This window comes from Bos javanicus, chromosome 9 (genome assembly GCF_032452875.1).
Source record: "Bos javanicus breed banteng chromosome 9, ARS-OSU_banteng_1.0, whole genome shotgun sequence".
Lineage (NCBI taxonomy): Eukaryota > Metazoa > Chordata > Mammalia > Artiodactyla > Bovidae > Bos > Bos javanicus.
Window position 1 is genome coordinate 67,760,401 of NC_083876.1, and position 16,467 is coordinate 67,776,867.

Genomic DNA, 16,467 nt, shown 5'->3' on the forward strand with positions numbered 1-16,467 from the left:
TGCTGTTTGCTCTTGCCATCTCCTATTTGACCACTTCCAATTTGCCTTGATTCATGGACCTAACATTCCAGGTTCCTATGCAATTTTGCTCTTTACAGCATTGGACCTTGCTTCTATTACCAGTCATATCCACAACTAGCTGGTGTTTTTGCTTTGGCTCCATCCCTTCATTCTTTCTGGAGTTATTTCTCCACTGGTCTCCAGTAGCATATTGGGCACCTACTGACCTGGGGAGTTCATCTTTCAGTGTCCTATCTTTTTGCTTTTTCATACTGTTCATGGGGTTCTCAAGGCAAGAATACTGAAGTGGTTTGCTATTCCCTTCTCTAGTGTACCACATTTTGTCAGAAGTCTCCACTATGACCCGTCCGTCTTGGGTGGCCCTACACAGCATGGCTCATAGTATTGAGTTAGACAAGGCTATGGTCCATGTGATCAGGCATGTCATAATCTCTTGATAATTCAATGGTTCCTTCTTTTCAGTCTTTTTCCTGGTTCCTTCTCCTTTTTCTCACCTCTAATGTTGGGTAGCTCCAAGGCTCACCTCTTGGTGATTTTGTCTACTACATGCACACTCATTCCCTTGGCAATCTCATGCAAGTTCATGGTTCAGTCCCATTTACAAGCCAGTAACTCCAACCCAGACCTCTCTCCTGAACTTCGGCACAGATAACTGCCTACTTGACATTGCCACTTGGATGTCCAAAAGGCATCTCACATTCAACACATCCACAATGGACTCCTGAATCCTTCCTCCCTCGAAATGCCTGACTTCACCTTCCCTATTGATGTTGTCGGAAACTGCATTCTTCCTGTTGCTCACATCAAAAATACTGTGCTTATTCTTGATTGAAAATGCACTCTCATACTAGAAACACTTTAGGCTCTACCTACACAAATATATACAGAATCTGATCACTTCTCCTCACTCCACAGCTACTGCCCTCACTATAACAGTGCCCTGATTCACTCTCAAAAATATTTTGATTTGAATGAATTATGGTCACCCTAATATAAGGCCCTCCAAGGTCTCAGTCCCCAGCCTACCCCAGTGCTCTCTTCATTATTTTCAGGGGCTCTCATTACATTCCAGCCATGATGGCATCCTTGCTAATCTTTGGTCAATTAGGCACATTTCTGCCTTTGGACCTTTGTCCTGGTTATTCCCTGTCTGGAATGCTTTCTGCCAGATATCCATGTGGCAAGTTCTTCACATATTTTAAGTCTTTGCTCAGTTTTTAAACGTTCAGTGAGACCCCCCTGTTTACTATTGGAATGAGCCTATTCTTCCATTAACTGTCATATTTACCCTGTTCTTCATTTTTCTGTCTCTATTATACTTACAACCTTTCAACATACTATATAATTTTATTTATAATCACCCCTTTGATCAGCAGAGGACAGGTTCCAGGACTCTGGAAGATAGCAAAATTCATAAATGGTCAAGTATTATACATTATATAAAACAGTGCAGTATTTGCATATAACCTATGTATAGTCTCCCATATATTGAGTTGTCTCTACAACACATAATACCTTCTACAATGTAATGCTATGTAAATATCAATAGCTGCCAGAGCATGGCAAATTTTCAAGTTTTGCTTTTCGAAACTTTCTGGATTCTTTTTTTCCCCAAATATTTTTGACCCACAGAACCTCTGGATTTGGAGGGCTGACTGTATTTATTAATTCATTTGTCTCCTTTCATTAGAATGGAAGCACCTCGAGAGCAGAGCTCTTCTCCTCACTGATGTACGTCAAGGGTAGACCCTGCCTGGCACATATATGTAGAGACTCAGTAAATACCTGAGTATTGTTGAATGAAGAAACAAGCACATATATACTAAAGACAGAGGACATTATGTCCTTCTTTAGAATTTCCCGGTTCATTGTCTTCCTCTTATTATGATCCTTCCGCTTGAAACGACATTGACAAAATATTTAACTGTGGCTCAGAAACCACCCCACCCCTCCACTCAACAAGGATAAAAGCAGACTAACAGACTGAACATAAAAACCCTGGCACTAATCACTATTTACACTTTTCACAGTGATTCAAGAGATCTATGCTGTTCTTACCTAATTGTCTTGCAGATACCTGGCACTGAGTCTTAACCTCTTACCATGAACTCAGGTTCACTTTCAAAACTTCCAGTAGCTGAGCTGCAAAGGAATTCCTGACCAAGAGCGCCACCTACTGATCAATAGGTGAGAAATCAGGACAATGAGGTAAAAAGTACAATCCAGTCTAACTTGAAAAGTAGGAAAAGATAGGAATGAAAAATCCCATCAAGTCAGTAAAATAAATTGCTTTTCCTAAAGAGTGCTAGCCAGGAGTTTAGTCTGAATTCTATAGCAGGAGTAAGTAAATATTGTTCAATTGTAAAGAATCATAATAACCCTCTTCAGAGAAGAGGAAACATCTCCAAAATATTAACAGGTCAACTAGTTTTCTACAAACAATAGCAAATTTTCACCAGTAACTTAAGAGTTATATTTGAGATGCAAAGTAAATACATCTGTTGTTTTAATTTCCCCTCACACACAAATAAAAGCTAACCTAAGGAATTTTCTGTGGTGCAGTAGTTAAGAGTCTGCCTTCCAATGCAGGGGGTGTGGGTTCAATCCCTGGTTGGGCAGCTAAGATCCCACATGCCTTGGGGCCAAAAAACCAACACATAAAACAGAAGAAATATTGTAACAAATTCAAGAAAGACTTAAAAAAAAAAAAAAGAAAACCTAACTTGAGATTTAAAATTCACTAGAAAAATATTACAGAAAAAGCATTTGAGATAATGCCAGAGCAGTTATATTTGAGGTTATACACTATACTTATTTTTTGGAGGGGGGAGGTCTTAGTTCCCTGGCCAGGGATTGAAACTGTGACCTCTGCACTGGAAGTGCAAAGTCTTAACCACTAGACCACGAGGGAAGTCCCTGAGGCTATACATTATAAAGTTTCTCCTCTTTATAAGGGTAGATAGACATCTTCTTGGTTATTTAAATGCAGTACTGTTCAGTGTCAGTGAACACAGGTCATGAATTCTAAGAAGGGCTCAAAAAATAAAATGGCATTTTCATGTTTATTTGCCAATAGCTGGTACTTCTTCATTATCAAAAGCCTCTTCTGTCTCCTGCCATGAGTAGCATTTGTGATGATGATTGGCTGACATATGCTCTAGGAAGCCATTTATTTAAATCATCTATTCACTCCTAACTTACATTCTAAGCACTTGATTCTCCTTTTATATTGTCTTCATTAAACAAAAAGGTTAATAAACACTTCACTGAGAAATTAATATTTGTTGGTGGTGGTGTTCAGTTGCTAAGTCATATCTGACTCTTTTGCAACCTCATGGACTATATCATACCAGGCTCTGCTACCTTGTCCGCCACTATCTCCTGGAATTTGCTCAAATTCATGTCCACTGAGTCAGTGAAGCTATCTAACTATCTCATTCTCTGCTATTCACTTCTCCTTTTGCCTTCAATCTTTCCCAGCATCAGGGTCTTTTCCAATGAATCAGCTCTTTGCATCAAGTAGCCAAAGTATTGGAGCTTCAGCTTCCACATCAGCCCTTCCAATGAATATTCAGGGTTGATTTCCTTTAGGACTGACTGGTTTGATCTTGCAGTCCAATGGACTCTCAAGAGTCTCCTTCAGCACCACAGTTCAACAGCATCAATTCTGTGACACTCAGTCTTCTTATGGACCAACTCTACATCTGTACATGATTACTGGAAAAACGATAGCTTTGATTGTAAGAATCTTTGTCAACAAAGTGATGTCTTTGCTTTTTAATACGCTGTATGGGTTTACACTGTCAAAAATCAGAAAGAGAATAATACAACGTGTTTTGAAAAACCCTAAAAGTCCGTCTAGTCAAGGCTATGGTTTTTCCAGTGGTCATGTATGGATGTGAGAGTTGGACTGTGAAGAAAGCTGAGCACCGAAGAATTGATGCTTTTGAACTGTGGTGTTGGAGAAGACTCTTGAGAGTCCCTTGGACTGCAAGGAGATTCAATCAGTCCACCCTAAAAGAGATCAGTCCTGGGTGTTCATTGAAAGGACTGATACTGAAGCTGAAACTCCAATACTTTGGCCACCTCATGCGAAGAGTTGACTCATTAGAAAAGACCCTCATGCTGGGAGGGATTGCAGGCAGGAGGAGAAGGGGACGACAGAGGATGAGATGGCTGGGTGGCATCACCAACTCGATGGACATGAGTTTGAATGAACTCCGGGAGTTGGTGATAGACAGGGAGGCCTGGTGTGCTGTGATTCATGGAGTCGCAAAGAGTTGGACACGACTGAGCGACTGAACTGAACTGAAAGAATAGAAATTTCCTAAGGAAAAACCTAAGGAAGGAAGCAAGTTTATACCTTCCATGTGTCTTCCCACTTTAAAAACAACACAGGAGCAGTAAATAGGAGAAATAAAAGAGTAGAAGTGGCTTTTAACAAAAACAAGAATAGCCCATTATTATACTCATGAACACATCAGGTTAAATGTAATAAATTCCAAGAAAAGATAATTTAGAAAAATGTATTTAATTATAAAAAAATTTTAAATAAAAAAGCAATGGCACAAATCATCACAAAGGTATTTAAGTGATCATATCCACAGGCTGCTCTTAATTAAAAATTTCTGACTGTTCTCATTAGCAGCATTTTCCCCTCCTAATTAGAGTGACATCAAGAGCTTCTGAGAATGTGCAATGTTTCCTATCCTAAAGTCCTACTGAAAAGTATCATAAACACAGTTTGTGCAACATTCATGTACATCACTTTTATTCACTACACTCTAAACGTATAAAATATGGAACATTTCTCTCTCACTTCATTCCTCTTGTTTACAGTATGGAGGCTCATCTCTTATTATAATGGTTTGTGCATGAAAATTTCTGGGAATGGTCTTTCCACAGCATTTTAGTAAATTTGCTCTGATTAAAATAAGTACACAAACAAAAGCTTGTTCACATGATGGTGTCATACTCAGAAGAATAATTCTTCCTGCGACTCATTTATAAGTAAAAAAAAAAAAAAAAAAAAGATCCCTCTTTCAGCAGAATACATTCTTAACGACTGGATCACACTATTGCACGTATTTGTACTGCTAATATGACAACAGGTAAAGCCAGTTACAGTATTTGTACTGCTAATACGACAATAGGTAAAGCCAGCTATATGACTTTTTAAATTTCATTTAGGAGACTACAGCTTACACGAAGTGATCTTCCACTCTCTCATTATCCATAATCCAGTTATTCCACATGGATATATTTTATTTATTCTGAATACGTAAGTCTTAAACAGTGCAGTAAGAATTGGCGGTTTCTGACAGGTCTGTTTTCTTGATAGTAGATACAGTTCTGAGCACATACGTGAGCTGAACTGAAACAAAATGCAAGTCTCTTCGTGTGATACAGCACTAAGAAGTGGGAGGCCACTGTCTGAACAAATGACTCAAAGAGATGAATATTAATATACGACAGAGACAGAAATATTGCTGAACTCAGTCTGTTTCCAGAGGTACTGTCTTCACATCTTGCCATACCTGATCCTGGTTACCTTTCCGGCTGAAAAACAAACCCATCTGGGGGAAGGCAGGTGTCAGGAGGAGAGAAAGGTGAAAATGCACATTATTACTGTATACATCATTTTAGAACAGAAAAAGAGGGGGAAGAGAGTATATTTTCATATTAAAAAGGGATGTCGCATCTGGACACATTCCACGGAGTGGATGAAAATAGCCTACAAGCTAATTTAGCTCCTTTCTTCTCACTCCAGAGATGTTTTCTAATATGAATAATAATAATTAACATAATCTGGCAGCAGCACAAATCTAGAACTTTTTAAGGCTCAGTGTGTCACTATTCAAGAATAGGGTGTATGTGAATAATAAGAGTCCCACCATTTATTTTATTTACACTCTTGACCCAGCAAGTATGATTAAGGGAGTCCTTATGGCTGGCTATCTTCAGCATAAATCTTCTATGATGGCTTTGACTTTATAACCCACTCAGCATTGGGGTTGAGTTGATATAAGTCCTTCATGTAAGTGTTGTCATCGAGGCAGCGTTCCCCTAGGAAAGAGATGTTACATCAGTGTGATACAGTGACTGGGGAGATAGAGAGGCAAGTTTAAATTTAAGCTTCGTGGTTTAACTCTGGAGTCTTACACTTTGAAATAGGTATCATTTTTTCCCACCTCCCATAATATTGTAAGGCTTGGGCCAATAATGGAAAAATTAATTGAGTAGTCCTTCTCCAAATGCACAGGTTTTCAAATGAAGTTAGGAAGTTGAAAATACTGTCTGTGATGGGCTTTTAAATGGTTCCTTAAAAGTTTATTTGCCTTTATTAAGTAAGAAACCATGCTTAATTCCCAATATCTAATAGCAAAATGCACAATAAAATAAATATACCAATACTTGATTAACAGAGTTAACAATCCAGATTTCTAGTGGAATTGTGACTTATTTAAATTTTTGAAGGAAACTTGATATTCTTAAATTCAAGTTTCAATATTTACTAAAATTTTTTAAGTCCTAGAAAAGAATTCTACAAAACTTACCATAAGGTATTTTCAATGACTATTTTGAATTTATTTGTTGACAATTTTACTCTTACCATTTTAAGGATCAAAAAAAGAAGGAAGGTTTACTTTAAATTTTAATAAGAAGATGAGTACCACCCATTGATAGTTATAAGTGGGCAAATAAAATATGAGACATGGTCAAAACTAATCCATTTATCCTATTTCTATTTTATAAGGTACCAAGGTGTGTATGTATACATATATGTTTTATGTAGCAGGCAATCAACAATGGCAAAATAACTTCTGCTTTCACTAAAAAATACCCAATACTATACCATAATAAAAGTATCAACTCGGTCTTAAATAAGCTCACTCCCTTTATTAAGATGTGCTTTCAGCATATAAAAGGGCTTCCCTCATAGCTCAGTTGGTAAAGAATCTGCCTGCAATGCAGGACACTTGGGTTCGATTCCTGGGTCAGGAAGATCCCCTGGAGAAGGAAATGGCAACCCACTCCAGTATTCTTGCCTGGAGAATTCCATGGAGAGAGGAACGTGGCGGGCTACAGTCCATGGGGTCACAAGAGTTGGACATGACTGAGTGACTTTCACTACTACTACCTATCAGCATATAAAAAAGAAAGAGGTTTTGAAAAAATTCATTAACCATTTTAGAAGTTATTTCTATTTTAGGGAACTTGCCTGTGGCTCAAGGTCCACATAGAAGGAGCTCTAAAAGAGCCAGAACAGAAAGGCCAGACCATTAAAAAAAAAAAAAAAATCTCATCAACTATAGAACTCATCAACTGTCTACAGAGTGTTATATTTTACTTCAAATTTCCTTTTCTCTCCCAAAGATATAAAAAACCACCACTGGCAATGTCAAATAAGCATATGGAATAAAAGATTAAAAAAAAATGTGCTTACCAATATTTCCTCCAATTTCATACAAAAAAACTTCCCCATTCTTGAGAGTCTGGGCAACTCCACTGGCAGGGACAAAACAAACTGATTAGTTGCATCATCAGACAGCTTGCAAGTAAATCACTTTAATGTGCTTGGGGAATTCTAGCTTGTATGGAAAATTCATAACTTAGACATACTGTAATTATCTACACGTTTGTATTTTCCCATCTGTTAAATGTGTTGAACAGTAATAAAAATGTCACACCTGTAAATTAAAATAAACAAATGGAATCGTACATCCAAAGGTGAAATAATAAATCAGTACCTAAATTTGTAAAGTTAAAAAGAAAAGTAACATTTTAGCTGTCCATAAAATTATTAATATGGTCATCTATTTTGCATAGGGGCCAAAAAGGTCCTCATGAAACTCTAAGAAGAAATGTTTGCACATTGCACTTATTCAATAGTATTTCTCACAGGTTTGCTGTGCTGATCACTCTAATAGTGTACAAGATGAATATAAAGAATATAGCGCAGTTCATAAGCCTCCCTGTGCTAACTGTCCCAATATGGGAGGTAAATGCTCTCAAAATAGAACCAAACACTCATTACGATGACTTTACAAGTAGAATGCATCTACAGGTTTACTCTCTTCAAAGAGTAAAGTCTCCAGAACACTAGGTTTAACAGTGGCAAAATAAAGTGCTTTACAAACATCTCTATTATCTGGAAAACTTGCCAAAAATCTGATTTAATATGCCTAGGTCAAGCCCTAGAATCTGGTTTTTAAGTACTCTCTGGTAGACTCTGATGCACAGAAGGGTTTGCGAACCACTGACAGAGGACCTGAGGACAAACTCCCCGGAACTGACAAGAGAAAACCAGGGCTGACTTTTACCCAAACCAGCAGAAAGATGTGATACAGCAGAAGCTCTCCTAATCAACCATTCAGTGGCCCCTCGAGTTACCCAGCTCCATCTACTCTGCTGTCCACAGCACCCTGACCACTCAGGGCTATGGGAGTTCTCGCGCTTACCATCCTCCCTGTTGAGCCATATCCTGACCAAGAGACAACTCACTTTGCTTCCAAACGGGGGTATGCTTATTTTTGAAATTAAATAATTTAATAATTACATTTTCATTTTTAATACAGCATATAACCTGATAAACTATAATGAGAGCCATTATTTTTACGAAAACCAAATGGAATGTTTTGGGAGACGGAAAAAAATCTAGTCAGGTTATTGTTCTCAGATTGCCTCTCCAATATTTATATTCTTATTTTACTTTAAAGAAACCTAAACTAGATTTTCTGGTATACATTACCTTTCACTTAACACTAATCAACAAATCCATAATTAAAGAAAAGGCAACAGCTATTACCAAAGACTGGCGAATGAATGTATAATTTATTGCACATTTATTTTATGTCATTTGTGTGTTCTTGGCTTCAGTAGAGAAAGCAGGGGAGGAAAAGGATGGAGGGAAGTGGGGTTTCCCACTGTCCCTGTACAAGTGGAAGGCAAAGAAGGAGAGCAAAGTCACGGAAGAAAAGATACATATAAGTATTTATTGAAAACATCACTTATTAGATGGCCCAGACAGATAATACTATGTACTTCCTGGTCATTTTCCTATTTAATTATCACACGGCTATAACGTGGGTCCACTTTTACAATGAAGAGCCTGAGACTTACAGAGATGATAAAAACTAGCCTAACATATAACAGGAAAATCTAGTATTTGGATCCGTATTATCTGGTTCCAGCATCCCCAAGCATAAAAGAAAGGGCTGAGCACTGGGAGGAGAAAAGGCAAATGGACTAAGAAGTTTGCTAGACCTCTCTTTGGGTGGAGCAGGAGGGGAGAGGAGAGGTGGTAGAAGAAAGGATTCTGCTTTAGTGGGTAGCACATGTTTGCTTAATAAAAGCACCACAAACAGTAAATCCAAACAGACAAAGGGCAATTGTCACAAAACTGGTACTTTCTTATAAGAATATGTCTACCATTATCCTACTCTACCCTAACTATAAAAGTCACAGTGGAGTGTATCATACAACTTCAGAGTCACACCTTGTATTACCTACAAGCAGAGGAGCACAACTGCAGATTAAATTGAGCATCTGGGTCCTGCAACTAAACACTGCATAAATTAAACTATGTCTAGCCTGGAAGAGCTGCTTATATCTGAAGTCTGGCCAGATCTTCAGGTACACACTTTGGGAGAGGATGGGAAGCCATTCCCGATGGGAAGAATGGCATCTACTTGGTCAGCTCAGGGAATAGAGAGGAAGTGGATTGATTTCCTTGAGGCAGAGAGACCATTTAGGGAGCAAAGACATCCAAGAAACTCCAACTGCTCCCAGAACCTAATTCCCCCCGCCCCCCCCCCAATTCCAACTGGTCCAGGAATTAATCCCCTCAAAGTCCATCTACTCCCAGACTCTACATCAGTGGTCCCCAGATCCATGATGATCTCTTGGTTCCCGAGTCAATAAAGAGAGGGGTTAAAGGACTTCCTTTGCGGACAAACCCCAGATTTAGAATTCAGCTCCACCACCCAGGTGACAAGTGACCTTGAAAGTCTCAAGTTTCCTTATCAGTAAAATGGAGGTAATGATAGTACTTCCCTCAGAGTGTGGTTGAGAGGGAAGTTTAAGCCCAGAATTACCAATAAGCCTCTCTTTTATTTCATCACCATCTGTTAACTACACAGGCTCATGTCTTCTTCCAATTTACAAACCACAAGGGAAGACACTTTAACATATTTTTTATACCCTTTTCAACATCTAGCAGAGGGCCATAGACAGAGCAGAGACACATTAAATACATGCAGTTCTGTATTAAAACTGGAGAAATTTTGACAGAAAACTTGAATGAAAGAATGAAGAGATTAAATTCTATCGGAGATGAAATCAGTATAAAGAAGCTAAACAGCTAATGCCTCTGAGGTCTCTGACTTTAAAAAAAAAAAGTTAGATTTATTTATTTCAATAAGTGGAAATGAGAAAGGAAAGCATTAAAATATAATTTTAGCTAAAAATAAGAATTTGAACACTGAAATATCCATACCCTGTTTGAACCTCCAAAATTCAAGAAAAGATATCTCAAACATGTCTCAAAAAGTGTGTATTGGGAAGGTGTGAGGGAGGTTCAAGAGGGAGGGGACATATGTATACTTACGGCTGATTCACATTGTTTGTTGTATGGTAGAAACCAATACAACATTGTAAAGCAATTATTCTCCAGCTTAAAAGGGATGCCAATGGCTTTCAAAAGACTCCTCCTGCCTCATCAGCCCCATAACAGAGGGGAAGACGTGGTGATCTCTACTGAGGAGGGTGTGCTTTGACCTGTGACTTCAGAACTCCTTTGGCCATCTGTTCCCTCTGAATTCTTTATACCTTCTGTCTTAAAATTTAAGCGTTTCTTTGTATTCATTATATTTCATTGAAAAAGTTGTATCTTTTGTTTTAATCCCACTGTATCCTAATTAGTGATTTTCCTAACAGACTACACATAGTAATTAACCTCCAATCACCATATTCTGGAAAGATTACTGAGTAGTGTCATGTGCCAAGTCCACTGCAGACAGAGCGAAGGAATGCTCAGACCCCCTGCCTGCAACAGGCTCAACTTGAACACAAACTACACGCAATGAACTCGACTCATTCCAACAGTATTATTTTTAAGTCTCCTTTTCTCTTCTGCTAACATTTTAAGTCCTTCACACCAGCCATCGTTTAGAAAAAAAAGAAAAAAAGCGGGGAGGGAGAGAGAGCAAGTGAGTGATACCATGCAATAATTAAAACAAAACAGGCCTCTACCTTTCTTGGCTGAGAAATCTGGCAAGTACATCACTGGCTTTGAGTTCTTCAGTTAGCTGTATTGCCATGGAAACTTTCGAAAGATGGGGAGCTTGTACTCGAATCACTCCCTGAGGAACGTCAGCCTGCAAAGCAATCATGACACTGGAACAAAGCTGGCAGCAGCTGGAACGTGTAACTCTGTACAATGCATTATACGGTAAGTGTGCTTAACTACTATGCATTTTACTTCACTACATAAAAACCTTAACTACTGTATAATGTAATTTACTAAATTACATCAAACCTCAAATATCCTCTTAATGGTGATAGGGGAACTTTATAATGCCTGTGCAGTAATGCTTAATTATTTTTAAAGATGTAAAGAATGACAGCAATAACCATTACTGCCATATTAAGTGCTGATTTCTGAGTATTATCTACTGGAGGGTGCTTCTTCATGTAGCAATTTATGAAATTGAATCAGAATGAAGTTACTTTGCGGGCTATTGCAATGTATGCATTAAAAAAAAAAAAATCTTCCTGCACATTCACAAAACTTCACAAAAATTTTGTCCCTGAGAGTATTAAAATAAATGAAGCATACTTTTCCAATACATTTGTATTGTGTCAGTACCTCACTCGGTTGATAAGCACACACTGGGACTGCACACTTTGAACCTGAGATGACTCATTCTAAATCCTGTGCCCACAGATGTTAAGAACATTTTATGTATTTGGGAGGCTATCAAAGAAAGATTTTGAGGATTATAATATCAAAACATCAACTATGGCATTCAAAATATTAGACTTAATTAAGTCCTAATGGTTCTGCTAAAATAAATACTAACTTATTATTTATAACCATATGCTCTTGAACAGACCTTAGACCAGACAGCATGCACAAATTATGTTTAAACATAACGCTTTAAACACTACAAATACCCTGTTTAATTCAACCAGAATGTACTAAGCATCTACTGAGTACCGCACTGTACTACTGATGTTTAGCAAATTTATTTACTTAGCCAGTAAAGAAATAAGACACAAGTCCTTTGGTGCATAATAATTTTTGTGCTCACAGCATCATTTTTTAATGTATATGGTGTTGAATTTTTTTTAATAAAGTATAAATATACCATACATGGAATTAATGTGATGCTTTTCAACATGTAACAAAAATAAGATCATTTTTAGATCAGGTTGCATAAAAAAAAATAGGTGTCCTCAAAAGATATAAGATTGCTTCTCAGTGACATCTGAAATGTAGTATGGGAAAAGCAAAGAAAAGTGATACTGCACAGGACTATCAAAGGAGCAAAGGGCTGTGTATGACAACAATGGTATTGTTCCCCCAGACGAATCCCAAACACCTACTTCACCTGTAGAGACAGCCTGTGCCCTCATCTGACCGCTCAGTGAAGCCCTATAGGGGGCATGCCCCTCCAAGCCACACAAAGACAAATCACGTGGGGCTGCCCACTGGCCATCCAGCTGGGGATGGACTGCATTCCTAGCACCCTGGCCTGAGTCCTCTCCCTGGGGATACTGTGCTCACTGCATCCCTGATCCTAGCCTGTGCTCTGACCCCTCAACTCCTGCTCAATTTCTCCCATCCAGCCTGGACCCTTGCCTTGGTTTCTTGACTTCCAGCTTCTGAGGCTTGTAGTTTAGCCTAGTCTCTGACCTCCACCTCACCTCTAACTTACAAGGCTAATTTGCTGTTTTCCTTGATTCTAAGACAATTTTCATCTGTAATATTTTGGAAAATGAGCAGGTTCTTACAATGACTGGGGCATTTCATGTGCTACTGTTGTCATCCTTTTCCAAAGCAGTTATTCAATCAATGAAGCACCTTGTAACTCAAGGATTATGCTCCCTTGGGGTTCATCTCTAGCTTCTATCCTGCTATGGTGATTCTGCCTGCTGGCCTGGCCTCAGCTGTTTCCTCATAGGACGTGACAAACAATAAGCTTGGCCTGATAACTTGAATGTTGGAGTGATAATTGTAATAGCAACAGTACTGAGTCTGTGTTCATAAAATCCAATCTACCTTGTCTACCCAGTGAAAAAAATATTGGTATTTTGGTTTCTGTTAGTCTATTATTACCATACTATAGGAGGGTCTTAAATAGCAGGTTCGGGTTTGCAGATCAGCATCCAGTTTACCCTGATTTAAAAGTTAGGAAATTCTGCTAAAGTCATAGTGCCAACTATCCTGACAAAGAGGGTTTCTTTGGTGAAAGTCATAGTCATAGAAATTATTTCCATAATTATATCTTCTACAATCCTAGATTATCAAAAAGGGCAGGAAAACCTATACTGACATTTAAAGTGAAGTAAGATGATATGATTAAGTTTTTAAATATAGAAGGTCCTACAATAAATGAGTTATAAAATCAAAATGACCCAGAAAAATAATAAATCTGCTATAGAGAGTTCAGGCATATAGCAACCTTCCTCTGCTCCCTGCCTCTCCCCACTATTCCTTGTGGCACATCCCATTCTTTGGATAAAAAAAATGACAGTCAAAATTTGCTGAAAATACCCACGCTTTCCTGTATTTATGTACATTTTCCTCCCCTTCTGAAATATTCCCTGGTATCCATCCATTTTTCAAGGCCAAGCTCACGTACCTCAAACCCCGTGGAACACTCCATAGATGGTTTCTGACTTAACAGAATCAAAAGGAAATTCCTCTTTCCATTGAAATTCCCACTGAATCTCTTTTATAATGGAGATCCTAATTTATGACACTTGCATTCTAGTTACATGCCACATATCTGAGTCACATCTGTAGTCATCTATCAATGTTTATTGATTAAATGAGTCACTCAAAAATATTTTTCACTAGGGACTTCCCTTGTGGGGCCAGTGGTTAAAACTCTATGCTCTCAATTCAGGGAGCATGGGTTTGATCCCATGTCAGGAAATTAAGATCCTGCATGCACATAGTATAGAAAAAGTCTCACTCAAAATCATATGCTAATAAAAGTAAAATTTCTCCAGAATAAAACTATAGCAATGAGCACTTTCCTTACTAGCAAAACATAGTCTTAGGAATATTGTCTAAAATAAAAAAGTTAAGTTGCCTCTATCTACCATATGATACTACTATTCCCCTTGCTACTGAGAAAAGACAGGGAGGGAAAGAGAACAGAGGATGCAGTCACTTTCCCCTCAAGGCATCTCATGAACAGCTGAAGACCCCTAATAATAGGACCATGGCTACACTTCCCAAATGAGTTCGGGGATCATACTGTGGAGAGTATGGCCAAGCTTTCTTGCAAAACACAACAGTGAGATCAGGATGGTGTGAGGAGTTGTACCCAATAGACAGCACCGCACCTCTCGTGGGCATCCAGACTCTCTTTGATTGTTAGTTTAGAAGGAAGAGGCCCAGGTACCAGCATCTGAAGGCACTCGAGAGTTCTCAAGTGTATGTGAAAAGTCAGGTAATTGCTGTATTTTGGCTTTTGCCAGTATATGGGGAGCAGCTTGTGTTTAGGTTGCTTACGGCTATGAAATTAAACATTTCCTACACTTTCCCTCTGTGTGTGTGTGTATGTGTGTGTGTTCATGGGGAGGAAGAGAGAGGGAATTCTCAAAGAGTGTTTATTTCCATGGTAATACATCTCATCCAAATTCTCACTACACTACAATAAAAAGACTGTGAGCCTCACTCAATTTGAATCTATTCTGCTCTTTACTGTTGGAGGAAAAATTAGCTTAACTGATACATGTCATAGTTAAAGATGAAGCATTTGAAAGTTGTTTCTGGAAAGTTTTCCCTGGTATCTTGACAAGGATAGAAAAATGGTATTTACTAAAGATGACAAACAGTAAACGATGTCAAAGTTTTCATTTAAATAGTGTATGACAATTACTATCAAGCTCCAAAATCATGGTGTGTCAAATACTAATGATGTTAGTACACTAATTACACTGAGCTGCCAAGCTTTGAATAGACACAACATGCCTGTTGACTGGAGAAGGCAATGGCAACCCACTCCAGTACTCTTGCCTAGAGAATCCCATGGACAGAGGAGCCTGGTAGGCTGCAGTCCACTGGGTCGCGAAGAGTCCGACAAGACTGAGCGACTTCACTTTCACTTTTCACTTTCCTGCATTGGAGAAGGAAATGGCAACCCACTCCAGTGTTATTGCCTGAAGAATCCCAGGGACAGGGGAGCCTGGTGGGCTGCTGTCTCTGGGGTCGCACAGAGTTGGACATGACTCAAGCGACTTAGCAGCAGCAGCAGCTGACTCTGTCTCTTACTTCTTAGAATTCTTTTGGTGTGCTTGTGAGCTGAAGTTTTATAATGTACAAAAAGACTGGGAAAGAGCATTATTTGACTAACGTGATTAAAAATTAGTCACAAAGGATTTCACAACTTACAAAATGCTAGTTAATTTCTTACGTATGCAAAGACTGTTAAAATAGAGAAAATAATCTCATATGGTCCTCACATGTTCTACATATTGAAGTCAAGTATATTTTTAAAAACAGGATCTTATTTCTTACTATTTGATAAAATAAACAATGATTTTATCATTTTTTTCAAAAGGTGCAGACAAATACTCTGTTGCTTATATTTTTATACCCTAGAGATTAGAAATTTAATGTCAGACCCTTAGAAGAAACTTTGATTTCCTTTTTTAAATTAAAAGATAACTTAAATGTAAAGCTGACATCTTTTAATACTACCCCCCACCCAAAACAAACAAACAAACAAACAAACAAAAAACCACACCTCTGTCTTCAAAGGGGCAAACTGGAAATACAGCTTTCTCAAAAAAAAAGCCAAATATAATACGTATTTTGGAAAATTTAACAAGGACATTTTAGCAGGGTATCTTCAACTAAAATGGCATGTTCATCACTTTAGTTTGTTTGGAGGTGGAGATACAAAAATCATTCTCTGTTATCTTGAACTGTTTGATTTTAATTGTGCTTTTGTAACCCAAATGCTTAAATTTTTATCCACCTTCTCCAGACACAGAGAATTTTAAAGGTCTGAAATAAGTTTTATCATTAATAAGCACTTAATTGACAATGAAATAAATTCTGATATTTTTTACTTTTAATATGGTATTTTTTAGGCACTATAAAAAATTAGAGAACATCTGAAAGAAATAAGATTTTATGCTTGATATTGTGATTTGATTTTCCATATGTGTCCCCAAGTAGAGCCAGACACTATTTCTAGACCC

At 38.1% G+C, this 16,467-nt stretch overlaps 1 protein-coding gene across 2 annotated transcripts in view; it reads right to left on the reverse strand.

The window, feature by feature from the left end:
• Positions 1–4,533: 4,533 nt before the first annotated feature.
• Positions 4,534–16,467, reverse strand: part of ARHGAP18 (Rho GTPase activating protein 18) — a 132,487-nt gene continuing 120,553 nt past the window's right edge. For both annotated transcript variants that reach the window (XM_061427937.1, XM_061427936.1), the window contains exons 13-15: positions 11,275–11,399; positions 7,469–7,530; positions 4,534–6,087 (exon numbers count right to left, since the gene is read on the reverse strand). In XM_061427937.1, coding sequence (XP_061283921.1) covers positions 5,996–6,087; positions 7,469–7,530; positions 11,275–11,399 — 279 coding nt within the window. In that variant the 3' untranslated portion in view covers positions 4,534–5,995. The remainder of the gene's footprint in view (positions 6,088–7,468; positions 7,531–11,274; positions 11,400–16,467) is intronic.